Genomic DNA, 26,218 nt, shown 5'->3' on the forward strand with positions numbered 1-26,218 from the left:
ATAACATGCAAATTTTGTGGAAAAAAAGTAAGACAGCCTCAGCTGCAAAAGAAAGGGAGCATGCATGGCAAAACATAGCCGACAGAGTCAATGCGTGAGTGTTAATTTAAACATTGATCTAGGGATTTCCACCCATTTAACACGTTATTTTATTATATTTTATTTTATTTTTTATTTTATACATTTGATTTTGTGATGTGATGTGAGCGCAGGTGCAACCCAACAGGCCCCAAACGTTCCTGGCAGCAAGTAAAAATGAAATATAAAAATATAGTCCAAACAGGTGAGGTGTTATTGTATTATGAGCCATAGTGCTTGGTCTGTTTGTAAATCAATTGCAGTTAGAGGCTACATTAATTTCCCCTCTGTAAGCACTTATTGAAATTATCTGAGCACATTACAAGTACATATTTGCTTACTCTGTATGCTCAAATGTGACCCGTTATAGCCAACAGGAAAAAAGCAGAGGCCCGAAAAACAGGTGGGGGTCCTCCACCACCACCACTCACAGAGGCTGAGCAGCTGGCTTCCACATTTGTGATAATGTTGGCAGCATCACATATGATCTTCACAGTGCAGAGAACACAAATTAGCATCCATTACTATAATGAAATAATTTGTTAGTTTGAAATGCTACAGGGAGCTATGTACCTGTACATTAATGCTGTGGAAAGACTTCCTGTTCACATAGTCTCCTTCATTTACTGAAGGAGCAATGATTGGAATGTGAGTGCCATCTATACAGCCAATCACGCCTGGGAACCGTGAGAATAAATGTAAAATTTAAGTAGTAGTTCAAGTATCACCACATCATGAATTAAGTTTTGTTCATCCTGATACCTGCAATTTTGTGGCATCCCTCTTTGATAAATCTTGTGGGTCTATGACCAGGGAACACCACAGACGAGTACAGGAGACGTTTCAGTGCAACTGTAACATTCCTGACTGCCCGACAGACGGTAGCCTTGGAAACGTGCTCAGCGTCACCAATATTATACAGAAAGCTCCCGTTTGCAAAAAACCGAAGTGCAATACAAATAATATGTACAGAACTGAGAGAATGTCCGCGATGTGTCACATGAGCAATATTAGGCCTGAGGATGTTATTCAAATAAATTATAGATTGTGCTGAAAAACGGTAACGTTCACACAGGAAATCATCAGGAAATGATAAAATGTCCGAACGCGCTCTAATCACTCTCTCCCGGCGGAGAGCTCTGCGGAGAATTTGGGCTTCACGATCTACTGGCTCTTCAAGGAAGGGGCACGCCATGTCTGACACTTCCTACAGTCAGGTTTCCGACAAAGAGGCGGAGAAAGTCAGGGTTAGTTGTGAGTAAACCTGCTAGGGGGCAGGTTAGCTTCACGGAGTGTGTCGTCATAGTAACTCACTCGGAATTGATCTAAACTCGCTTTGTGAAACTGAAAACCCAGAGTTTTCGTTATCTCAGGGTATACTTACTCAGAGTTTGCACTAAACCGGCTTCCTGAAATAGGGCCCAGGTTGCCATCCATTGGAGCACAAACTGGGTGTCATCAGGACACTACAATATAGAGTGAACATCATCCCCACAGACACAGCAGCCAGGGAGGCAGAAGAACATCAAGAAGGCCCTGAGTAAATGTGGTTATCCCAGCTGGACTGAAAGCTCCAGCCGATCCAGGAGAGAAGGACAACCGCTGCCTAAGAGAAAACCCGTAGTGATCCCTTATGTGTCAGGAGTATCAGAACAGCTGAGATGCATTTTCTCTGTGGCTTTCAAACAACCAAACTGGTCCACCCCAAGCACGGGGTCCCCAGCACACTCAGAGAAATATAGTATACACTGTGTAGTGCCAGGACTATTACCATGATCTATGCAACAAGGGGAACACAAGAAGAAGATTAACAGCCTTAGTGACCTCGTCCCTACAGATGAGCAAGTTGTTCTCCTCATCCTCAGACTGTTTCTCCTCTACAGAAGATGTGTTAGTGGTGTTGAAGAGGTCCTCAAAATACTTCTTCCACTGCCCAACAATGTCCCCAGTTGATGTCAGCAGTACCCCACCCCCACTATACCCCATGTGAGTAAAACGCCACCTTTTCCTTCGGGAATTGCTAACTTATTTAGGTAGAAGGGTTTGTGTGCCCCGTGATCTCAGAGGCTATGTTGACGAGGGTCTCCCAAGACAAATAGGTCCTGGGTGATGGGGCAGACAATGAGTGATTCAATGGACTCCCACGAGTAACAAAACTTCATGAGCTTTTCTGTCTTCAGGTCGGTGTATGTAAATACACTTTACTTACTTACCTGTGTCCCTGCTTGGGAAAGGGTTACCGGGGTCCTACCTGGAGCCAGGCCTGGCTGGCCCTCTGGCTTTAGCCCATGGGGCCTGGCCAGGTGCAGCCTGCAGAAGCTGCATGGTCACTGTAGGCCCACCACCAGCAGGAGGTGGTGTTAGGGTTGGGTGCATCGTGTGTCTGATTGCGGTTAAAGGAAGGGCACTGATGGACCAATCCCTGCTATTGAGACATACAACATCACCTCTTTGGTAAGGAAGGTTGGGGGCACGGCAGGGGAGGATGCAGGACAGGCTTAGCACACCTAAACATGGGGTGTGCTGGGAACCCCCTGGCAGAGGGGTAGCCTCTCAGAAGCAGCTGACACGTATCAGCAGGCCAAGCGAAATGCAGCCCAGGTGGTGGTTGAAACAAGAATTCCAGCATGTGAGTTTGGAGAGGCCGTCGAAAAAGACTTCCCATCTGCTTCAGAGCAATTCTGACAAACCATTGGGCATCGAGAGAAAAACGGTGCTACAATAATCTTAAATTGGTAATAAAGTGTTAATAAAAACAAACCAATTCCTTCTGCTGTGAGGTTCAATAGCAGCTTTATGAACGTGGAAATGAAACATGTCAGTCAGTTGGCTCAGACACAGCAGGATGGAAACAGTCGGGAGAGAAACTCAAAGTTTGTTGAAGAAAACGTGACCAAACCAAGAATATGCCAGCACAGCTTAGGTTTGAAAAGTTGGATCTAAACAAACCATTTTACTTCCTGTTTGTCCAAAGAACTAAGTGGAGATGTTTATCATTAATGTACAGCACCACGTGTGGTGAGAACCAAACAGCATTTCAGCACAAACATCTCTCACCAAGTGTCACACATGATGGTGGAGGGCTGCCAAAGGACCTGGGCATCTTCTCTATATACTAAAGCATTCTAAAACAAATGTGAGTCCATCTTTCTGAGAAGCTAAAGCTTTGCCTAAATTGGATCACGCAGCAGGACAATGATCCCAAGCACAACAGTAAATATACAAGCAAACCAATCTGAATGACATGCTGTGGCAGGACCTTAAAGACACTATGGATGAATGAACCGAAGGAACCCTGTAAAGCAGTGGGACAAAATTCCTCCACAACAACGTGAAAGACTTCAACTTCAAGTTAATGCTGCGAAAGGTGGTTTTATTAGTGAATTGTGTAGTTTACTTAGGTTTTAACAGAAGTTCATTGAGTGCTGTACAAAAGCGTCCTGAGAGGACTTGGAAACCATCTGCTCTGCCATCGTTCAAGTTGTTAAAAAATTGTGAAGACATAAAAATAAATGTGATGGGTTTTTATATATTTTGTAACATTTCAGAAACCTGTTTATTGAAGTGAATATAAATATGTTGAGTCTTTATTACAGTTGTGGATGATTTTTTTATTGACGTGTCCAAATGGTGAGAAGTACAAACAGCTCCACAGGATCGTCACATAACATGTAGCAAAGGCACATTCACTTTGTTTTGTCACACAAGACAAGAAACTTGGCTGACTCACTCTGACCATGTGCTACAAAGTTATGTGAACACGCACACGCACGCACACATGCGCACACACACACGTCTTTGGATACATTTTCTGATCCTTACACATTTTGATCAAAATGTAATATATGGAAACAAATGATTTTTTTGTTCTAAAAAGGTGCATACAACTGTACAACTGTACAACTGGCCGACTGTGGCAGTTACTGGTGTTGCATTTGACTAATCTATAAAAATATTTAAAGAAGCAGCTGCATTGGACAGAACTGTACCTTTTACCAAATGAAGCTATCAAGAGAGAACAAAATAGTCAGAACATAACCAGCTATAATATGACGACCAACCAGAACATTCAGAACCAACACGTCACAGCTAATCAACAGTTATGCTTTTCATTGAATCAGTGCTCCTGTTCAGAGAGATTTTAACCAGGTTTTTGTCACCACTACTTACAAATACCTAAATGTTACAGTTTAGGAGAACACAATTACTGACCACCAAAACTACGGCTGCCAGAAACAGCTGCTAAATCCGTCTTTTTAGAATCGTGTGCAAACTTTATTCCAGTTATTTCCACACAAAAGCGTGTCAGCTTCAGGCAATCAGCAGTGAAAGTGTTACAGACAAGTCAGTTATCAGAACTGGGACCTCAGCGGGTCCAGTACCAAGTGTGACAAATGTTTGATCTCCATCAATACACCAGTTCGAGCTGTGAAAAAGACTGGGCAGTTACAACACACACGGTTATACAGCAATTGCGCCTGTTCCAAATGTAGCTGTGCAGAACAGGCACAATTGTGTAATTTTACAGTCTCGTTGTGTGTTGTTGTCCGGCTATTTGAGATCACAGCAATGACACTGTGGAAGACATTTTTCACAACCCTTCAAAGGCCTGTTTGAGGGTTCGAGGAAGGGTCTGGCACTTAGGTGTAACGGTTGAAGCTTTATATTTGTGAGACATTCATGTCCCCACGCCTCTTATTCCACCACAACAATACTCACAAATGCTGCCAGTAAATGGCTGTTGAGAAAAGTGATCCCACGCACAGTTCTTTGATTTATTAGTACGATCACAGATCTTACCGATTAGGATGGCCACCCTCAGCAGCCACTTTCAGTTGCATATGGGACCTTATTTGTGACCTAAACTGAGCTGTAATTTCAATGTACACCAGGACATTAAAACTGCATGTATAGAATAATAAGTCCCATGAAAACCACTTTAAAATGGTTTGTGTTACTTCCTCGCCCTTCAAATAAAGTTTTAAAAACCTTTTTCCTCCTGTTGCCAAAGACTTCCCATAGATCAGGAGTCTTTGAGTGCCACGTGACTTTTTTCATCTGTAACACTGTACCTCTGTTTAGATGGGGGTGTTAGGCAAATGTCCATTCGAACCTGAAAGCGCAGCGTTACAAACCAACTCACTGCCATGTCCACTTTGCTGTCCTTGTTCATTCCTTTTGCTCAGAAACACATTCGCCCTTCGGGCCTCCTGCTCTACAGGGGTCCTTCTGTCAGAGTCTATGGTTGCTGCTTGTGGGGCTGTTCTGTGGTTGCAGCGCTGTGTGATGACAAACAGAAATATGGTGATTAACAAACTGAGGGACAGCACTAGCAAAAGTGACACAATTACCAGCTCCTTTAAATAGCATGGGGCTTGGGCGGCCAGCAGCGCTTCCCCATCCCGGAGCTCTAATTCTCTCTGTCGAGGCTGCTTTGTCCATGAGGTCAGGTTTTTGCCCAGCTGTCTGGTGGTGACTTGAGTGTTCCTGTTGGATGGCGTTGTCTTAGACTCTCCTTGGTGCGTTTCTGTTCCTACAGATATGTGGAGTCCAGATCCCGGCTTGGCCATAGATTGTATTGTGGGTATCGCATTTGTCCGAGGCTGGGTGTAGCTGGTTGGAGTTTGAGACAGAGGGCTGGTCTTCTGCTTGACATGATAGATGGCCATAGTCTGTTGGTAGCCATTTTCAGTGGACAGGCAGAGGTAGTGGCCCAGTGTGGCAGGGGTGGCCACAAAGCTCAGACTCCCATCCTCCAAGTTCAGATACAAGTCTGAGGACAGCCGACTGTTGGGACGCTCCCAGAGCTGCTGAGACAGTCGTGATGCTGCAGGACACTGCAGCCGCACGACTTCGTTCAGCGACACAGACACCAGCTCGCCTGGAGGACACGAGGCTGACATACAGATTATAGTTTGCATCAGAAACAGGTGTTTGGATATCACAGAAACTAAGAACAATGACCGTGCTTCTAAACAAGAATCTATTGGAAAAATCTGAACTTCACACAATCATGTCTAAATTAGAAAAGTAAAAGTTAAATAAAGCAAATTCATGTTTTATATGTTTGGCTCACAGCCCACACAAAACCTCAGACGTGTGACTTTTCATGATTTATTTCATTCCTTTTAGACTTTTCTCCTCCATTTAACCTTCAGACTAAAATAGATATTAAAAAGATGTTATACTCACCCGCAGGCAGTTTGTTTGGACCAAATCTGCTCTTGTGATTTAATGAAACACTGCTGCATGCCTCTTCAGCGTTTCCTCTTTCTATGTCCTGGCCTCTGAGGAGGGAAACCATTAACAGAGAAGGTGGGCACTAAGTTTCACAGATTCCCCACTGATGACCAATCCTCAAACCAGAAGTAAAAACATGAAATTCACAAAGCAGTCATCTATTAATTGGAAGGTTGGTGGTTTGATCCCTGGCTGCTTCAATCTGCCAAATATCCTTGGGCAAGGTACAAACCCAAGTATGATGTGTGTGAATGTTACAACACACTTTCACAGAGGAAAAAGTGAGGCAAGTTGCATGGAGCGCTTTGAGTGCTCAGGAAGAATAGAAAGGTGCCAAGTAGATAAGAACAAGACCATTAAACATTGACCGAGAGGGAGGAAATTCCTACATGGATGTTGTATAATCCCACCTGGAGTATCCAGATGTGCTGTCGCGCCTGTAAATGATTCATTTAAACAAAGCTGTGCTACCTGCTCAAAAGCTACAAGGTCAAGAATAAAAGTTGACTAGCTTTGCACAGTTTGGTATTACCGACTCTTTCCTCAGCTGATGTAGTTTCATTGTGCAACCTTGTGTTTCATAATAAAAACGTGAGCAGATCGTGTGTGCTGAACGTATTAATCATAATAAAAATGTAGTGTTACTCACAGGTTAGTGTTTGTTGTAGAGACCATCACACAGACCCTACTGGCAGGATCCCAACCACAGAAGGGATCTCGGGCCAGAACACACTGAGCACAGGTCCAGTAAAAAGAACAGTTAGCTGTCGGGACCTTCACGACGCCCTCCGACGTGCCGATATAAATCACTCCCTGCAGTGGGACAGAATAAGCCTTCAGACATGTCTGTATAGTACTCTGTCGCAATGACATCATTCTGCTTCACTGTGATGGAGAAACTTTATCTAGTTTGCAAAACTGAGTTCAAACGGTTTACCTGCAGAACATCTGGAACAACACAGAGATCAAGTCTACTTTTTACCCAGACTTGCAAATTGATCAGTTAAGGACTCCAGCATGTTCATAAAAATAATAGATAACTGAACCGAGTGCACGGTAAACCTCTGGGACATTATGTCACGTCCCATTCGATGCTGCCAGTTTGCACCTCCGACTGTCCCTGAGCTCAGAGAGGTGATTCCCCACGACACTATCTGCTGTCTCACTGGGAGATTCCCCTGATGCTGTCAGGCATAGAAGGCACGTGGGGAACATACAAAGGACTGAGCACTACTTTGAGTTGCTGCAATGGAGTCTGGGCAAAATGGACCAGTCTGCCATATCATTAGTTTCATTTTGATCTTTCAGTGTGTCTTTGAATTCATTTGCATCCAACAACGTGACATCCTTTTGTCCCTGACGTGTCCGTCGGTCCATATCAGTATGAACGTCCAGCATGACCTTGAGATGTGTTTCCTACGTGTTCCTTTACTTTATTTAGCAGTGTAGCTTGGAGCTAAATAATAATACATAAATAATTAACCCTCAAAGCAGCACACAGGAACTCTCGATGGTCATTGCCACGTCTTTGTCTCCATTGCCTCCAATAGTCTAAAAACCTAAATGGAACTGAACCACCAAAGGTCAGCAGCAGTGTGCACCTTGGGTATGGAGAGCTTCAGGCTCCTGACAGGCTGAGGCTGCTCAAAGACCTGAATCTCCTCGATGATATGGGCCCCTCTGAGTAGCAGCACTGCTTTATGCAAGTAACCAGACTCTGAAACATCAGAAAAGAAATCATTAATAACATAAAACTATTCAAGAAGAAGTGCTGAGAGGATATAAACCTGTACTGTGAGGTGTCAGCTGCAGTCGTGGGAGAGTTCAGCCTTTGAAATGTGTTAGTTGTGTATTTTACTGCTCTGCCTGCAGTCCTACCTGTAAGCAGAAACAGGACAGTGTAGTGTTTGCCGTTGGCTGCCTGGACCCTCTGGACAGTCAGGTGGCTGTAGGTGTTTTCAGCAGACACCATGGTCAGGTTCCTTCCAACTGGTCGCACACTGTCATCTGCCAGGAAGTTCTCTTTGACAAAGCGCAGGGCATTGTCTGAGGCGTTGTGCAGGCCACACTAACACAAAAGTTGACACAAACTAATTATTTTTGTATTCATTTCCATTTGTGCGGCACTTTTTTAATCGCACATTATGAGCAGCAGAGAGCGTGCCATCAGCGAAACTGCTCCCTGCTCACTCACTCAACGCTCGAACGTATTTAGGTTACACCTCAGCCTGTGGTTTTCTTCATTAGTAGCTGTATTGTGGGTCTCGTCCACTTCACCCTGCCGACTGTTATGTTGCCTATAGTTACATGTTTCAAATCTGAACAGCGCTTTGAAATGTGAAGTAGAGCACTTAAGGAATTTTTAAGAATACATTTATAATAAAGACTACAGTGTCGATGGTAATAGGTTTACAATATTCTGAACACATTAGTGGGTGTGTTGAAATATGAAAGTATGGAAAAGGAAATATGTTAAAATCTGGGTGAGATGAGAGATGAGATGATGAGATGAGATAGCCTTTATTTGTCAGTTGCAGGTCTTTTGCCCACAACCGAGATGACAGACCTTGCCGACCGTACATACAATACAAACATCACATTGGGGAGACGGGTCAGGCTAGGCAGCGAGGAAGAAAACATCGAAATGTGTAACACAGAAGGATAATACAGGAATGCACAGATATCAACACACCACAGCACAATAAACACAGACAGCAACATGGGGAAGTGTTCCAGTGTGTACATCTGATCCGGGACCGCTGCAATCTTTGACTGCGCCTCCAGCTGACCCGATGTCCACATCAGAGGGGAGGTAAGCGTTGGAGGTGGCGTTGGATCCGGGGTAGGGAGGGTGATGCGTCGGTGAGTGCTTATCAGTATATGTATGTGTGTGTGTGTCCATAGTTCAGCTGAGACAGTGTCCTTCGCCCTGCCAGGCTAAGTAAACAGTCTTCCAGCCAACCCAGGTGGCCTTGCATGGAACGGGAAGGAACAGACTCAACACAGTCGTTATCAAAAAATATCATTTACTTTGGTAAACTGAATTTCCCCGGTGTTACTAAACAGAGAAAGGAATTTTTGACACAACTTTCCAAATAACTTCATCCAAACTTTTTTTTTCTTTCCAAAAAAACCCAATAAATACTGAGGTTAACATTATTAGCTCCCCGATGCTATTCTTCACTTTTTGCTGTATATCAGGCTGCAGTCGTTTGTTGTAGCTCCTCCAGGTTTGATGGCATGGACTCTTCTCTTCAGTTCACCCACAGATTTTCAGCGAGATCCGAGTCGGAGCTTTGTGCAGGTCAGTCGATATCGTACGTTTTAGTTGTTGTCATGTTGGAAGACAAACGATGACCCAGTTTCTGCTGCTGAGTGCTTGAGGTTTAAAATGGTCACATATCCTTCTTCTTCATAAATCCAAAAATAAGAAGCATCTCAAAGAGCTGTAGTTTAATGTCATCTGACCAAAGCACGCACTTCCCCTAATCCTGCTCCAGGCTGAGTCTGGTTTGAGGTCGTAAGTTCCTGTGCAGGAGTCAAGTGATCATCTTCTTTGAGACTCCGATTCCCAACTCGGCCAAGTCATTCACTCGTGTTGTGGCAGCGTTTTCTTAAAATCTTTCGCTTCTGCAACAGTTGTTCTGTCCTGTTCGGCTCTCATTACATTTCTCAATGATACATCTCAGTAGAACAACTCGGAAACGCTGCGATAACTTTGAGTATCCATCTCCTGCTTTGTGAGCATCAAAAATCATTCTTCTCATGTAAACAGATTTGATTTGGTTTTCGGCTGCTGCTTTCTCTGTGACACACGAGACACTGGAACCTCAGTTTTAACTTAATTTTATAAGCTTTCAGCTTTAAAGAGTTAAAGCACATCATTGCACAACCTGGTTTGTTATTCAGGGGATAATTTATACTGACCCTGGAAAAAACACTTTCTCTGATAATTCTATTATTGTGAGTAAATATATATAATTTATGCTTTCTAAAGGAAACTAGCATGCTTAGAAATGCTATGTTGGAAATCCTTTGTTCTGTTTTGTCAAAATTTTGACAAAAACTTGAAATTTCATGCTAATAATTTTATCCACATCTATATAAAGAATGTTAAGCTAACTGTGAAAGTGTGAACTTGGTACCAAGAGCAGAAGTAGGAAGTAAAGTAGTGAGAAAGCAGGAAGGACCAGACGGCAGTAATGACGTGGAAGAAGACGACAAATAATCGTGAAACTTTTACATCTGAGAATTAAAGTTTCTCACAGCTGTGAATATGTAATTAGTTTTTGCACATGAAGGCAGCGTGTGTGCACGTACACCCGCTGGTTCATGGAGACTTTACTCTAAATAAGTTTTCATAAGTAACCATTTACCTCGCCTGGATTTGCGACCTTCTCTTGAACCCGTGCACTCCACTGTAATGTGTCCCGGTTCAGGACTTTGTAGTTACCAGAAAAGACCGATTTGATGTCAGTGAGGCGGAAGGAACACACTGCTGATCGCCCAGAGTTGACAGACCTGGTTAATCAAAAACAAACATTAAGAATACAGTCACGAAGAATCAGAAACATGGAACTACGGCAAGCAACTTGTTTCATTCTTAAATGTGCATCCTTTAAATAGTATTTCTTCTCTGTTGTATTCTATATCCAGGGCTGCACATAAGTGTCAAAATAAAAGACGCGCACCAGATAAGAAGTTGCAGCGCGCGTTTGTGTCCATATCAAAAGCACTGTTTTTGTCCTAGAGTGGGATTTTCACGGCACATTCGGCACCACATCTCTGTGCGTTCATCATTTGTTTGAAGCCAGCTCACCTCCTGCAACCACTTTTCCGAGGATACGCGCTTCTTTTGTGGTTCGGACTCCTTCTGCTATTCTTTGGAGGTGGAGGAACACCAAAGTAACTGCTTAAAGGAGCTTCTTCGACATCTTTAAGAGTTCCAAACAAATGTCTGTCCTCCTCCAGAAAATCTTACGTGCGTTGCAACTTCTTATCTGGTGCGCGTCTTTTATTTTGACACCTGTGGACCACTTATGTGCAGCCCTGTCTATAGCAACCCTCAATTCGCCCCTGAAGGCCACAGAAAGACTGCCTGGAGGACTCGTGAGCATGACGAGAGCCTTCCTTGACTGGTACAGAAGAGCACATCCCTCAGATTTGAATGCTTCCCCGGTCAGATGGCATGGATACATCACTGCAGTTTTCTAAATGCCCCAAAGATCAAATCTACACATGCTTCACCTACACAGTAGGTCAAAGATCTGAAAACTGTGCTTCTCAATCTCTACAGCAAGTTTGTATTAATGGAAACATGGTGATTTTTTTCAGGAGACAGCATCACTCACCACTGAGAGGTGAATATGCCATAAAAGAGTATGTCATCCACAGGAGCGCCCTCTGCAGGCAGGAGGGTGTCTATGTCCTGGAGCACATTATAGGGCAGCTCATGGTCAGCTTGGCAAAGCAGCTGAGCTTTTGCGAACGTGGTCCAGCGTCGCTGCAGGGTCCGCTGACCTCCCACATCACTCTGACAAATGAGAGAACACAGTGATGTTATCATGTACATAATATTACAGAAAGGTCAGAGTTACAGCCCTTTGACAGAATTATGAATAACAATCCTGACAGGTAGAAATCTTGGAGATGTCATCCAGTCATGTGGGTGGAGTCACAAATTCAGCTTCACCTTGCTGACTAAGTTCCCCTGCACTGTCAGACGCACTAAGAAGTTACCTTACAGGGGGATTTCTTAAATACTGACATCCCTCCAGTTCATGTTGAGAAGATCAAAAGAGACAAAGTTGTTATTACAGCCTGTAATGGTGACATTCAGCCTTACTGACCACTAAAAGGGCTTTGCAGGCACATTCACCCATTGTATTTCATGAACACATAACATTCAGTGCATTTTAAGGTTCGTTATGCTATAACTGCATCTGTGGCCTTGGACACACATGTGACTGGCTGTCTGTTTCCTGTGTCTAAATGAGGACTATTAGTGTTTGTGTGACGGGTTTGGTCTGCTCGTGAAGTTTGTTTGTTCCTGGGAGAAAATTCCAAATATCAGAGCACTGCTGAATCTTTGCAGAATCTCTTTGGACGGGTCGTAGACGAGCACCGTCGTTCCAACTTACCACGCAGATCTGAGAGACGCGGGAGACGATGAACTTGTCGATGAAGTCATACTCTCTGCCCACTTCAGTGAAGAAGAAATAAATTTTCTCTTCATCTGGAATAAATGTGGAACTGATGAAAGTTGGATCTATGGCAAACAGAAGGCAACATAAGCAGAAATGTAAGTTACTGGAAACAATGTGTGAAAGACATGGTAAAGCTGGAAATCCAAGTACATTTTCAATAATTAAACAGAAATAAGAAACACTTATTACAATGTTTGTGATTCCCACCACATAACAGGTAACAGACAAGATGTGCCAGCAAACAAATGGATTGATACTGATCTAAGACGCCATAAACGTATCTAATATTAAAGAAATTCAAATATCTGAGGTTGGGGAAGAACTCGCTGCACTCACCCTCCAACCATCCTAATGTGTCATCCAGCTTCAGGTCGACACGCTTGCCCTCGCTGAGGTGCCTTGAGATGACGGGCCGGTTCCCCCTGTAGTCTGCCACAGTGCCAGTATAAAGCTCTCCATCTGAGACACATGACAACATCTAACATCATACTGACGAGCAACAGCGACACAATGAAAATATATTCGACCATCTTTGTGGCTGTTGGCAGCATGTTTGTGTGCATACACAGTGTTGGGAGCATGGTTGTGTGCATACACAGTGTTGGGAGCATGGTTGTGTGCATACACAGTGTTGGGAGCATGGTTGTGTGCATACACAGTGTTGGGAGCATGGTTGTGTGCATACACACTGTTGGCAGCATGGTTGTGTGCATACACACTGTCTGTAAACATGATGAAAGTTCTCAGTGGACTCAACGTGATTCCACTTTACACAGTAGAATCATGTCAATAATCCACCGTCTTACGTTCACCAAGCTGATTTATTGGTCGCGCTATAACTTGCATGTGTGGCGTGCGCAATCAACATGCAGAAAGTATTTGATAAAGATTTAAAATGTCATGTCACATTTGACCTCTGACCCCCTCAAGGTCAACAGACTGATCTGCAGGTCAAAGTGATAATGATGATATATGAAGCCATTTAAAGCCGTGTTTCTTACTGCCATTGTACTGAGACATGCACATTCTAAATATCACCTTACTTTGGACCTCCGACCTTCTTCAAGGTAAAAGATAAAAATAAGGCCTTTTATCTTTAAAACAATGATCAAAAATCTACTAATGGAAAGATTCTGATTGGTAATGGCTTCATGTTCAGCAACACAAAGATCCCAAACCGGCTGATAATGCAGTAAAAGCACACCCATCATCGTGGATTAGCCTTCGCTAATCGAAAAAAAGGCATTTACAGGTTGGGGTAACATTCAAATAAGAGGTTTGAAATGTCCTCCAAGAACATGGACAACTATTCCTGAGAGCGATTAAAGAAATAACAAGAAACGTAACAAAGTTCATACTGTGTTGAACCGAGTTCAGGCTCTGATGAAGGATAAAGGTGGTCACAGCAAACACTGCACAGCTGCAGCCTGAAGGTAATAAGCTCTGCAAGAACCATTACTACCCAGCTTAACTTCAAAACTGCTCGTGTTTGAATTCATCACAAGTGCTTCATGCTGTGAATTCCCCAATAAATCCTGCAGCTGTGCAATCCTGCATTTTCCACCAGCCAGAGACAGGACAGGGATGATTGGGACAGGGATAACTGGGACAGGGATAGGACAGGGATGATTGGGACAGGGACGATTGGGACAGGGACAGGACAGGGACAGGACAGGGATGACTGGGACAGGGACGATTGGGACAGGGACAGGACAGGGATGACTGGGACAGGGACGATTGGGACAGGGATGACTAGGACAGGGATGATTGGGAGACACCAAAATAGAGTTGTAATAATCCAGTCATGCTGTGGCATCATTTCCTCACCTACAACGAGAGCCGTATTGCGTTGATAAGGGTCATAGGGGCATCGACCTCTCCCTTCATCAGGCTTGAGGCTCATTGTTAATGTGTCAGTGTTCTGGGAAGACAAGGAGAAAAAGTCAAGCTGCTACTGAAGTGAATGCTAAATGGACCATTTCTACAAACACACAAAAAGGGAAATTCAAGCTTTTTTGTATCAACTTTATGCTACAATCACTAAACAGTGAGTAACACTGTCACAGTGTTAAACAAACTAACAACTTAAATGCCTTACGATGTAGGTGCAGCGTGGACTGAAGGCGAACGTTCCACAGGCATAGATGTGGCTGGTGTTCAGGAACTGCAGCACACGTATGAAATTAGGACAGTCAGCCTGGAAACACAAAGTTTAACATTTCAACAAAACCAGCTCATGTAAAACTGTTAACGGTTTGTCTAAACTAGGACCTGTTGGTTCAACTTCAAACATTCTCATGTTACATCAAAAGGGACTGCAACTGCCAGCTCCCATATGGAAAAGAAATAGTAAAAACATATATGATTTACTCATGAAAGTGGCCACTTTCTCAGTACTTTCATATATTTTTTTTAGTAAGTATACAAAACATACAAGTTTCATTATATAATTTTTCAAGGGATCTTATATGTGTTTTCACTCTTGTATGCTTTTCATACAAGTTTCATACAAGACAGATACAAACTTTATAAGATTTATATATATATATATATATATATTAGGGGTGCAACGATACACAAAATTCACGGTTCGGTTCGGTTCGATACTTTGGTGTCACGGTTCGATATTTTTTCGATACAAAAAAAATGTTCATGCCTTTTTAATTTGTCATTTATTAAAATTATAAATATATATTTTAACTCAAAAGTACAGTTTTTAAATTTAACCCTAACCCTTGTGCGCGTTTTTTATTTTGACAGCGAATGCGCACCTGCGGACCACTTATGTGCAGCCCTGGTTATTTAGCTCGTCATATTGCAGCCACAGAAATTATTTTGTCCATGAAACCATAAAGCTGCACTTTCTTTTTGCCTTATAGTCTGATTTGTCATAACTTCTCCGTTTTGTGGTAAGCTTTTCTTTGGCTGTCACTTCTTCACCCTGACCTGTCTTATTTGGCTCAGCAGAACTGAAATGCTTTTACACGCTCACTCACATAAGCTCAGCGATTCTCTGCGCGATCAACCTCTCACATGTTTAAGCTTGCTGCGGGAGATTTCACTTGTCATGTTTGCATAGTAAGCTAACGATTAATAAGACGATGTCAGAGGAATTGGTGCACAAATTATCATCACTCACAGATCAGTGCTGTCGCTCTCTATACACAGTTCGCACGATTGCAAAGTGAAAGCAAAAAAACAAGCGCAAATTCAAACGCGATTTGAATATGTCACATATTGACAGTGGCTCACCGATGCCAATGACATAATTACCCAGCTACATTTCTGAAAGAATGCAAAAGCATTGACATATATTTTCCTTCCTACAATAGCCCGACGGGCAGGGTAGCCCATCTGAAAAAAATCGCTAGCCCCAGGACGTCGGGCTAGCGATTTTGCGAGCCCTGTATCTGACTGAGGAATTACTCATCTTTGGAAAAGAGAGTTTATTACAGAGAAATGGCTCTTTCCAAAATAAAAGCTATACTATCCGCTTCTTCTGGGCTATATTCTCAGCAGCATAAGGAGAATCATGTGCTAACAGCTGTCTAAATGACTCGGCTAAAGTTAGTAGCATGCTTGTTGTTTTTGTCTTTGCACTAGGATGATGTCGGCGTAAATGTGCAGTCATATTCGTTGTGTTCCCACTAGTGCTTTCAGGTTAATCTCGTTGAAATGACCTTAACGCCACAACACGGCAAATCTCCGTTAACGAGCTACCGCCGATCGCCTAGACGGCCAACACGTTAACGAGCTAACTGTGCTAACACACTAGTTCCCACCCATGTAATTAAGCATTGCGTGGCACATCTAACATACTGTTTTACTTTAGTCCATGACTCGCTTACCTTCAGGGTCATACGTCACATGAAAACCAAAATAATTCCAAACGCCAGATCTGAATGACAGTGGGGGAGGTCCATCTTGCAAGGAGAGCTTAACTTCTGTCTTGCTAGCTTGCCCTGCGCTCTTCCTTCTGACTATGCTGTCTGTGTTGAGCGCTCAGTGGATCTGCGCTCGACAGTGCAGCCTAGGCGGAGTAGTCGAACGCAGATTCACTGAGCGCTCAACACAGACAGCATCGTCAGAAGGAAAGTTGATAAAATAAATTACAAATGTTGTATTGTTCGATACATATGCGTACCGAACCGAAAGCACTGTATCGAACGGTTCAATATCGATACGAATATCGTTGCACCCCTAATATATATATATATATATATATATATATATATATATATATATATATATATATCTATATCTATATATATCTTTTCCATATGGGCTGGAACATTATTGGCACCTTTGTCTCATTTGGTTTGTATATTTGTAATTTAACAGGTTCAAAGTATTTGTTCATACATTCAAACAGAACACTTACCATTTTCTTTCCCTTCATGGAGCATTGCTCAAGGTCTTCATGTGAAGGACTCCAGTCCAGCTGAGAGAAGAGGAGAGTTCATCAAGTTCTTCACATTAACCACAGCCGCAGGTTTGTGTAAAGATCGTGATGTGAAAGATCACAGCACGGGCCAGAACATTTCTTTTCGAGACTGCATTTTTTTAAATACACCAAAAGCAGGCACTACAAGTTTTACAGTCACAAAGGATTTAACCCAGTTTGTGTTTGTCCGAATGTTTAGAAGGACCTTTAGAAATTCATTTAGCGATTTTAAAAAGCTGCCTGCTTCTACATAAAATACTGTTTTCTGCATCGTGGTCTCCTGACTTAAATAGCACATCAAACAGGAACAGTTAAAAATGCTTTCACTTTTTTACTGTGTGATTATTGCAAACTGTGACACTGAATGTGTGAGGTACATACGAGTACACAAACGTCAAACTAGTCATACTGGACGTACTCTGTAGTCCACAGACTGGATTATCGGATTGTGCCAAGATGTGGCAAGTTTAGCTAACATAGGAGTACACGAGAAAGGAGACGTGGAAAAGGTCCTGATCTAATTCTCAAACTACTGTCTGAACGTCAAGTGTGAAAAAAAATGAATGAAAATAGAAGCAGGCTGTGGTGTGCAGGCTACAAGGATGAAGCGCCAGGTTCCTCGTCTAGCTTTGAGCCAGTATTTCATGCTTTAAACACAATAAATATTTCAATATATTTTAACTTGGCAACAGAGACTCTGCCTGCAATGTTTTGCAAAAATACTTTAGAATAGTTTAATAAAAAATGTGCTGTTTTTCTTTTGAGTTCTTTAAATTTAAAAAAAGTACAGGTGATGGTGAAGCAGTGATTGTACTGTGTCGCAGACACAGGAAGCTGAAGACTTGACAGCCAAGTAGTCCTTCCTGTTAAGCTTCTTTGAAGTCCACCAGCAGGGCACAGACATGGTTGTTTCACTGTCTCTGCAGTCGGGCCGTCATAAACAATTGGTAGTCACATGGACGTCTGTTTAGAGCCTCACAGTCTAATTCCTAACAGAGACTATCTGATCTGCATTTGCATAATCTCAAGTGACTTTATGTCAATATGCATAAGTGTGCATCTGTCAACAGTCAGCCCCTACCTTGTTCCTCAGTATGATGCTGTCCTTGTGGCTAACATTCAGGGCTAACACAGAGTCCCGGGCTCCAACATATAATATGTCCCCATCCTCACTGAGCAGCAGCGTGGTGGTGTTGCTGACATCGTGGCTGTTGAAGCGGATGAGACGTCTCCCAGGACTATCTGTTATCAAACAGCAGTTTGTATCAGGACAAAGCATGTTAGGATTAAATATCCACAGATAACTAAAAGGATCCAGATATAACCGGCTACAGAGTGTTAACTGCTTAGATGTCGAAGAACTCGGTGTCTGCGAAACGTCTCTTCCACGTTTATTATGTCACAGAAAATATTGTGACCACGCTATCTAGTCACTTATTCAACACTAAACACACAATTCACACTGCACACAGAAAGAATCCACATTTCATTATAACCTGATTCATTTTACCTCAAAGCTTAAACACAATAGTCCATAATGACAAAATGAAACAAGGTTGAAATGTAAAAAAATATAACGTGCATACGTGTTCACAGCCTTTGCTACGACACTCAAACTTGAGGTCAGCTCAATTCTGTTTCCACCGATAATCTGTGAAGTGTCACGTGACTGGTGATAAATCCAGCTGATTGGATGCCACACCTGTCTAAGGCCCCATAATTGACAGTGCATGTCAGAGCACAAACCAAGCCGTGAAGTCCAACCAACTGTGTGCCGACCTCGGAGACAGGATTAAACCAAGACACAGACCTGGGGGGAGGAAACATTTCTGCAGCATTGAAGGTCCCAATAAGCACAGAGGCTTCAGGAAGAAGTTTGGAACCAGCGCTTGGAGTCAAAGGGCCGTTGTAAGGCAGATGATCAAGAAGTTCAAAGTCACTCTGACAGAACTCCACTGTTGGTTTGTGGAGAAAAGAGAAACTTCCAGAATGACCATCTCTGCACCACTCCACCAATCAGGCCTGTACGGCCAGGTGGAAAAGTCACCTGAAGGACTTTCAGACCATGAAAAACTAAATTCTCTGATCTGATGAGACAAAGATCTAACTCTGTGGCCTGGATACCAAGCACCATATGTGGAGGATACTCTGGAGGCACTGCTTAGCACCTGGCCCCTACCATCCCTACAGTGAAGCACGGTGGGGGCTGCATCATGCACCATCAGGAACTAGGGGACTAGTCAGCGTCAGAGACATCCTTGATGATAACCTGCTCCAGAGGTACTGAAACACAGCCAAGATAACAAAGGAGCGGCTTCACTGTGTCGATGTTCTTGGGTAGCTCAACCAGAACCTGACCGAACATCTCTGAAGAGATCTGAAAGTGGTTGTGCACGGATACTATTGCTGTTATTTTTTATGCATCTTCCAGAATTTCAACCTCTTTTTTACTTACATGTGAAACAAGCACTGAAACAGTGCCCTGTACTTGCATTATAATCAGACACTGAAGTGTACAATCTCACAGTACTCCATCTAACATGATAACTGTCAACTACATGTGTGTCCCAGTTAATTTGATTAACATGATTTTGCCCTTTTTTTAAATTCATGAGGTTTCAGCACAATATTTGTGCACAAGAATCGATTTCGTAAAGACGTGAGAGAACAAACACATCGCTGTGCTTTGTTCTATCCCTAATACATTTAAATGACCCAACATGATAAAGGGGGTAAAAATGCACGTGATGTTTCAAAGGCTTCACTCACCCATGGGGAAGGAGACTCTGGGAGTCAGTGTTGTCACACATGGGCACAGAAACCCCAGCAAGGCCAGGGCGAGTGGCAGCAGGATGGGGATCTCCATCACAGCAGGAATAATGGAGTCTGGCCTCGTTTACATTGAAGTTCACATACTCTGCTGTCCATCACTCCATCTGAGACACATGCACACACGTTACCGTACAGTCCTCTAATCAAATGCATTGATTTGTGTTGTTTCAACGGTGAGTTTGTGTAACTCCGTTAATGTTTATATGCCTAAGCATCAAAGCTACAGGTTTAGAAATCAGAGAGATCACCTATGAGGAGAACATGAGGAGGACATGAGGAGGACATGGGTCCGTCGCTGCGTTTTGTTTGTTCAGCTGTGTCTTTGTTTCTTGCTGTGATGAAGAGTCACAGCGAGGCAGCGGCTCGACGTTTCCACAGTGTGGAGATGTCGCTGATTTAAAAAAACATGAACCTGAAGATGAGCTCGACCCTGTAACGCGACACATACACGCGGACGGCTCCGCCAGCACAGCCCGCAGAGTTTACAGATTACTGCTGGGGCGTTTTACGTGGAGTAACGATGCAATGACGATAGTTTCTTGTGTGCTAAATAACTCTATCTTAGAAAAACTTACAGAGCGACAACACAAAGACAGAAAAGTCAGCTTACGTTTCCTTTCCTCCCCGTTTTCCTTCCATCGCTCCCAATCCACCAATATTCTGTCCAACACTCGCGGATCAGTAACGCGAGGAGAAAACGCTGACCGTGGTTCAGCCTTTACTATAACAACAATGCCTCCTCCCATTCGCAGATCTAGGAAGCCCGGCCTCCACCTGCAGGGCGGCCGTACACATTACAACGTCCGAGCAACAGGCCCTCCTCAGGCCCCAGGTTCAAGCTGCGTGTACCAGGGGTCTCAAACTAAATGCGCTGTGGGCCACGTTAGTGTTCAAGTAGTACAAACAAACAAACCAACAAACAAAGAAACATTTCTGAAAATGTAGTTGTTTTTTAAAAATATCAAATATTGCATAATAAGATAAAACTGCATTTTCCTCCCTCTTAACTAACTGAAGCCTTTCATTGAACTACCAAATTGGTCCTCTCTGCCTGTGCACACGTGGCAGCACTTCTGCTGTCATTGTGTTCATATTTAACAAAACCGAAGTGCAGACATAAGTGTGCGCATTAGTTTGTGAGTCTGTCAGTGAACTAACACACCCTCTCATGTTTGTGTCTCTGCTCATGTTGCCTTCATATTCAATCATTTGAAGAACTTATTTTAACATTTCACTCAACAACAAACAAAAAAGTCACTTTAAGGCTGCATTACATCTCTTCACATCAATGTGAGTAGGTGTGACGTGGGCTGCAGGTGGGCCCTGGGCTGTGACTTTAAGACCCCTGGTGTATACAGCATGGCCTCCTCTTTAACAAGGCCTTTAGAAATAATATGTGGACAACTTGGTGTGGGTTTGACTACTTGACTAATGACCAACAGGTTTCCATCTCATATCGTTTAGATGAGTGATATTTTTTATCTTTCCTGGAAGAAATAAGTAAACACACAAAACAAACAAAAAAGCAAAATCCTGACAGGAAACTGGTTTGTAGGACAGCTGTGATGTTTAGTCCAGCTGCAGGATGGTCAGATTCAACTTTTTTACACAAGTAAAAGTGAAAAAGTACATGCTCTGAAAAGTACTCAAAGTAAGAAGGCTAAAATATTATTCTAGTAACAAAATAATGTCAGTACACGGGGAATACCAACATTATTTTTGCACAAGTCTAATAAGTGGACTTAGCTTGTAGAACACGAGCAGAGAAAAAGAAGGAAATAAATAAATAAATAAATAATGGCTATGTCCTGTTGTAGAGAACAACTTTGCCTCTAAACAGGGAAATGAGTCAGATGAGCAGGACTCACAATAATTTCTATTGAGATTTCTTTAGTGTGCAGGCTGTGATCAGCTGATGTGTGCTGCTCTGAGTGCATTTATACCACTGCATTCAGCAGCCTTTGTCCTGGCTGATTTCTATGCTCTACAGTAGAAAGTTCAATGACTGACTGAAGCATCACCAGCTTAACTTTAAACACTAGATGTAACTCTGAGCATGAGCACCAGTCACATGCTGTTCAGTACTTTAACTTCACAGTACAGTAAACTAATAGTTAACCTGCACTAATCTGATGACTGTTTTTAAATAACACAAAGTTACCTTTGTTCAAGACACTGTCCCATGTACAGACACAGCATCTGGTTTAAAAACACTTACATGTAAACTTTATATTTCCAGTTTATCAAACAGCATCCTTACCTTTGAATATAACTGCGCTTCTTCCTCTCCTGGTCTGTTGTTCTTATCTTTCTCCATCTCTGAGTGAAGTTCACATGCAGGATGTCTCAGGCTATGGTACACGGAGAAGTGAAGAGAAAGCAGTTCCTGCCCTTGCTTTGTACATGTCAGTAGTATATACATGACATCCAACAAGATAAGCCTTCATTGTGAGTTCGATTAAGTCTTCAACCAACCAATGTTCCTTTTTTGTTACTTGTTGCAGTAGGTTAGCTGAACAACACGTCTCTAGTTATGAATTTTTACATTAGCTCATATGAACTGATATCACACAACATGTAAAGTGTTTTTATAAACACATATCTGGCATGAGGTCAACATGTGTCACGTGTGGACATACCTTTTGTTAGAAATCTTGCTGTTTTTCTTGATTTCTATCCTGATGCTTTGCTGGGGAATCTTGATCTGACGTCCGGCTCAAAAATCTCCCTTCGGGTTGTTTCACCTGCAGACCCCGTTATACACAAACCAGGTGTAGCTGCAGAATCAGTCAAACCACACTGATGTGACCATCAAAATGCAGTTGTTTGCTCTTTGAGACGATGCATTTATTAGCTTCATTTCAAAGTTCTTTGCTGATCTAAACATCCATTTAGCTGTCATGTCCCAGTATTACATACAGTGGAAGCATATATTACTATTTACCAGTATTCCCAGCACTAACATAAGGTCCAAGCCACAGCATGTGAAATTAGTGTTCTTCAGAATAAGTCACAGGCTTCACTGTGAGCGCAGCAGCGGGTAAGATGGCTAATGAGGAGAAAAGAAGATTGGGGAGGATTATCAGTGACCTGGAAACAGCCATGTGGTAACAGACTGAATGCCTCTCAGTATCAAACATGAAGGTGTTAAGACAAGTATAGCAAAAGTTTGTGAATCCTTTGAGATTTTCCATATTTTTGCAGAAAAGTAACATAAAAAATAATGAATTTATAAGTCAGAAGGAGAACCTAATCAATGAATGATATGTGCTAGAAAAAGAAGATTTCTGAAGAATTCAGTGAAAAGATTTCTTGTTGCTTTGCACACTGGAAAAGGTTACAAAGCCACCTCTGAAGAGTTCAGATACAAAGTCCACGTTCAAAATTGTCAAGAGCAACAGTTACTCTTCTAGGAGTGATCGACCACCAAAGCTCATTACAAGAGCAAAACATTTAATATTCACCAAAGAATCCATGTTAACCTTTAAACAGCGTCAGGTTCTTCCTCTGCCAAGCATGCTGGTAACATTCTGGCAGCTGGAGCGCCAGAAAAAAATTCATAAAATAAGAGAAATTTACCATCAAGTTTTTCACAATTAAAATAAAGAAAATGTCCATATTTTTACAGGATAATAAAAAAAAGTCGTTTTATGTGAAAAATCTGGTACTTTTATTCCATAATTAATACCATCATTTAAAAAAGTGCAAAAAAAGTTATTGTAATTACAGTATACTGTTAATTACAGCTTAATAAAACACTGGCTTTACTTCATGTAATAACATGATAATACTGCCATAAAAACATTAGTACTGTTCACTTTGCTATATTTGTTCTTAAAAACATTTTAAAGTAATAAAAATCTTCTGCTGTATGTCTTTATGTAAATTTTCACTTAAAACTACAAAAAAAGAACAAAGGAATGATGAGATTTTGTTTTACAATGATAACTCACTTCCTGTGCCTGAATATTTAATTCTGCTAACAAACAGATCAAAACAGAAAACGACAACAATTTGTTTTGAAAAACAAATAACTGTGTTCAAATAGCTTTTATTGAGCTATAAAAAACAAGCAGAATTAAAATGAAAAACATCTGGCAACTAAACCAAGAGTCACGGTGAACGTTTCGCTGGTGCTGCAGAAACTCTGTGCAGACGGCAGAGTTATGTTTCAGTTTAGGTGCAGCTGACGTTCGCTGTGAAAGACTGTGGTAGAGATACCAGGGGAAGCAGGGCAGGACTGTAGAAAGGTAAGCACTGTGCCTCAGGACCGCTGTCTTTGTGCAGTGAGGAACAGAACAAACGCTGCCAGTCCTTTAGTAGCGGGACGCGCTCACATTCCAGCACCAGCCAAATCGTCTGACGTTCCCCAAAGAATACTGGAACTGGCTGGTCTGCCATGGCATCCCATTCTCTTCACAAATGAGAGCACATAATTTCAGGGAAGAGGACGGTCAGCCACCTGCTCAGTTTTCTTCTTCCCTTTATCACCTTTTGCTAAGATATCTGGGAAAGGCATCTGTTGAGTTAAATTGAAAAGAAGGGCAAACAATTAGTAATCAGTGACTAAACACTTCACATTGGGCTGATACTAAGGATTTTCTTCACTGGGAAGCTACACACAAACTGAACACACAGCGTGAGGGAAGGTAAGATGATGATGACAGAGAAACAGACGATATATACAGAAGAGGGAATCAGGCAGAGAGGGGACGCAAAACTGAAGACACACACGAGATGAGGGACTGTCACAATAAAACAGCAAGTATCACATACGCACACAGATAAAGACACGTGAGCTTGACATAGAGACAGAACACATAGATATTAGACAGACACACAACACAACTGGGAAGAGCACAACAGGAAACTAACAACCAAGGTAGAGAACGAGAACCATAGTTACCAAACTCAGACGTGACGGGGTAGATACTTCAGAAAGAAAACTATAAAAACCACTGAACCACAATGCTGCCCAGTGCTTCAGACAGTTTCAGGTTTGAACAGGCTCCAGTGTTTGCTTTTCAACTCTCTCTGTTCATTGGAGCAAAAACCAGGGCTGGACTGGTAATCTGGCATACCTTTGAACAGTACCAGCAACAACTAGTTACAACTAGTAACAGCTTGTAACAGCTACAAGCAGCTAGTAACCAGACCTGCTGCTCGCATCAGCTGTGGAGAAGTAAGGAAGAGATGGAGGAAGGTGAAATTAAATGGTAAGAAAACAGATGAAGAGACGTAATCAGGAAGGGAGAGATTCAAGGATTAAAATGAACGGTTGCTTTGATCACGAGTCACTGCTAATAGCTCAAGTGTGACTTTTAATTATTGTCACATGTTGCAGGCAACTAAGAACTAACCCAACAACAACTGTACCTGATTAAAACCTTTTTCAATAATAATAATCATACAAAATGAAATATATACACATATACATTTTTGTCCCAGTCCAGCCCTGCAAAAACTGTCAATAACTGAAAACGTGCAGCAGTGCACATCCAGTACTAATCCAGTTAGGGGTAAACTGCTGAAAACAGCTCCCCAGATTGTCTCAGACTGAACAGGATATTCTACGGTTCCATTCATCCATTTGTTTAAGCAGCTAAAGTCATATTTTAAGCAAGAGTGGGCAAGCTTGTTGTTGGGGCAGTCACCAGCAGTCAACAAGGAGTTTGGCAGGTGGATTTTCTTATGTCTTTATCCTGTCTTCCTTCTCTCACCCCAACCAATCACAGCAGATGGCCCCGCCCCTCCCTGAGCCTGGTTCTGCCGGAGGTTTCTTCCTGTTAAAATTGAGTTTTTCCTTCCCACTGTCGCCAAAGTGCTTGCTCATAGGGGGTCATATAATTGTTGGGTCTTTCTCTGTAGGCTCTACCTTACAATATAAAGCACCTTGAGGCGACTGTTGTTGTGAACACCTCGAGCTTATTTTCTTAGCATTGGCTGTTGTTCAGTGCACTTAGGATATGATTATTACTAATGTCACAGTTTTCATTCCACTTTTATGTGTGATATTTTTTTATAAAACAGTCAAACTCTTACAATAGATTCTCTCTTGAAATATAAAGACTCTAATATTTAATCTTGACTCATTTTAATGAGGTGGGAGTCTTTTTTTCATCTCTCACATGATTTTCTTAACAGCAGTGCACCTTGTAAATAATCTACTTGCCGTTTTAAAAGTGAAGTTGTCTGCTGGGACATCTCAGTGGGATCTACACTTACAACATTTGCATGTGTCAATTAGGAAATTGAGTCAGTTATGAATGGTAGTAATTCACAGTCAGAGCAGAAAGAATATGTTGGTGCACACACTTTAAACAGTGAAGTAACTGTTTAACTGCATGGGCATAGATGCAGGTTTGTCATTTACATTACTATCTAACCAAATGTGGGCAGAGATATAACCTGAAGCTCG

General features: G+C 42.3%; 1 protein-coding gene across 5 annotated transcripts; it reads right to left on the reverse strand.

The window, feature by feature from the left end:
- Window positions 1-2,124: 2,124 nt before the first annotated feature.
- Window positions 2,125-24,662, reverse strand: sema4ab (sema domain, immunoglobulin domain (Ig), transmembrane domain (TM) and short cytoplasmic domain, (semaphorin) 4Ab). 5 transcript variants are annotated; one of them, XM_040002642.1, is made up of 16 exons: window positions 24,650-24,662; window positions 20,411-20,516; window positions 19,738-19,904; window positions 18,050-18,210; window positions 16,906-16,965; window positions 14,623-14,688; window positions 14,352-14,445; window positions 12,861-12,983; window positions 12,459-12,586; window positions 11,670-11,851; window positions 10,695-10,839; window positions 8,197-8,386; window positions 7,920-8,035; window positions 6,968-7,131; window positions 6,271-6,365; window positions 2,125-5,974 (listed from the first exon to the last, which is right to left on the reverse strand). In XM_040002642.1, exons 3-16 carry the CDS (start codon window positions 19,832-19,834, stop codon window positions 5,157-5,159), a joined length of 2,439 nt encoding a protein of 812 aa, XP_039858576.1. In that variant the 5' UTR covers window positions 19,835-19,904; window positions 20,411-20,516; window positions 24,650-24,662; the 3' UTR covers window positions 2,125-5,156. The 5 variants fall into 5 exon arrangements, with proteins under 5 accessions (XP_039858576.1, XP_039858574.1, XP_039858575.1 ...); XM_040002640.1 differs by lacking the exon at window positions 24,650-24,662 and adding an exon at window positions 20,049-20,230 and having other exon boundaries at window positions 14,623-14,721; window positions 20,411-20,522; XM_040002641.1 differs by lacking the exon at window positions 24,650-24,662 and adding an exon at window positions 20,049-20,191 and having other exon boundaries at window positions 14,623-14,721.
- Between the last annotated feature and the right edge of the window lie 1,556 nt (window positions 24,663-26,218).

This window comes from Simochromis diagramma, unplaced genomic scaffold (genome assembly GCF_900408965.1).
Source record: "Simochromis diagramma unplaced genomic scaffold, fSimDia1.1 OVJJ01000449.1, whole genome shotgun sequence".
In the NCBI taxonomy this organism is placed as follows: Eukaryota; Metazoa; Chordata; class Actinopteri; order Cichliformes; family Cichlidae; genus Simochromis; species Simochromis diagramma.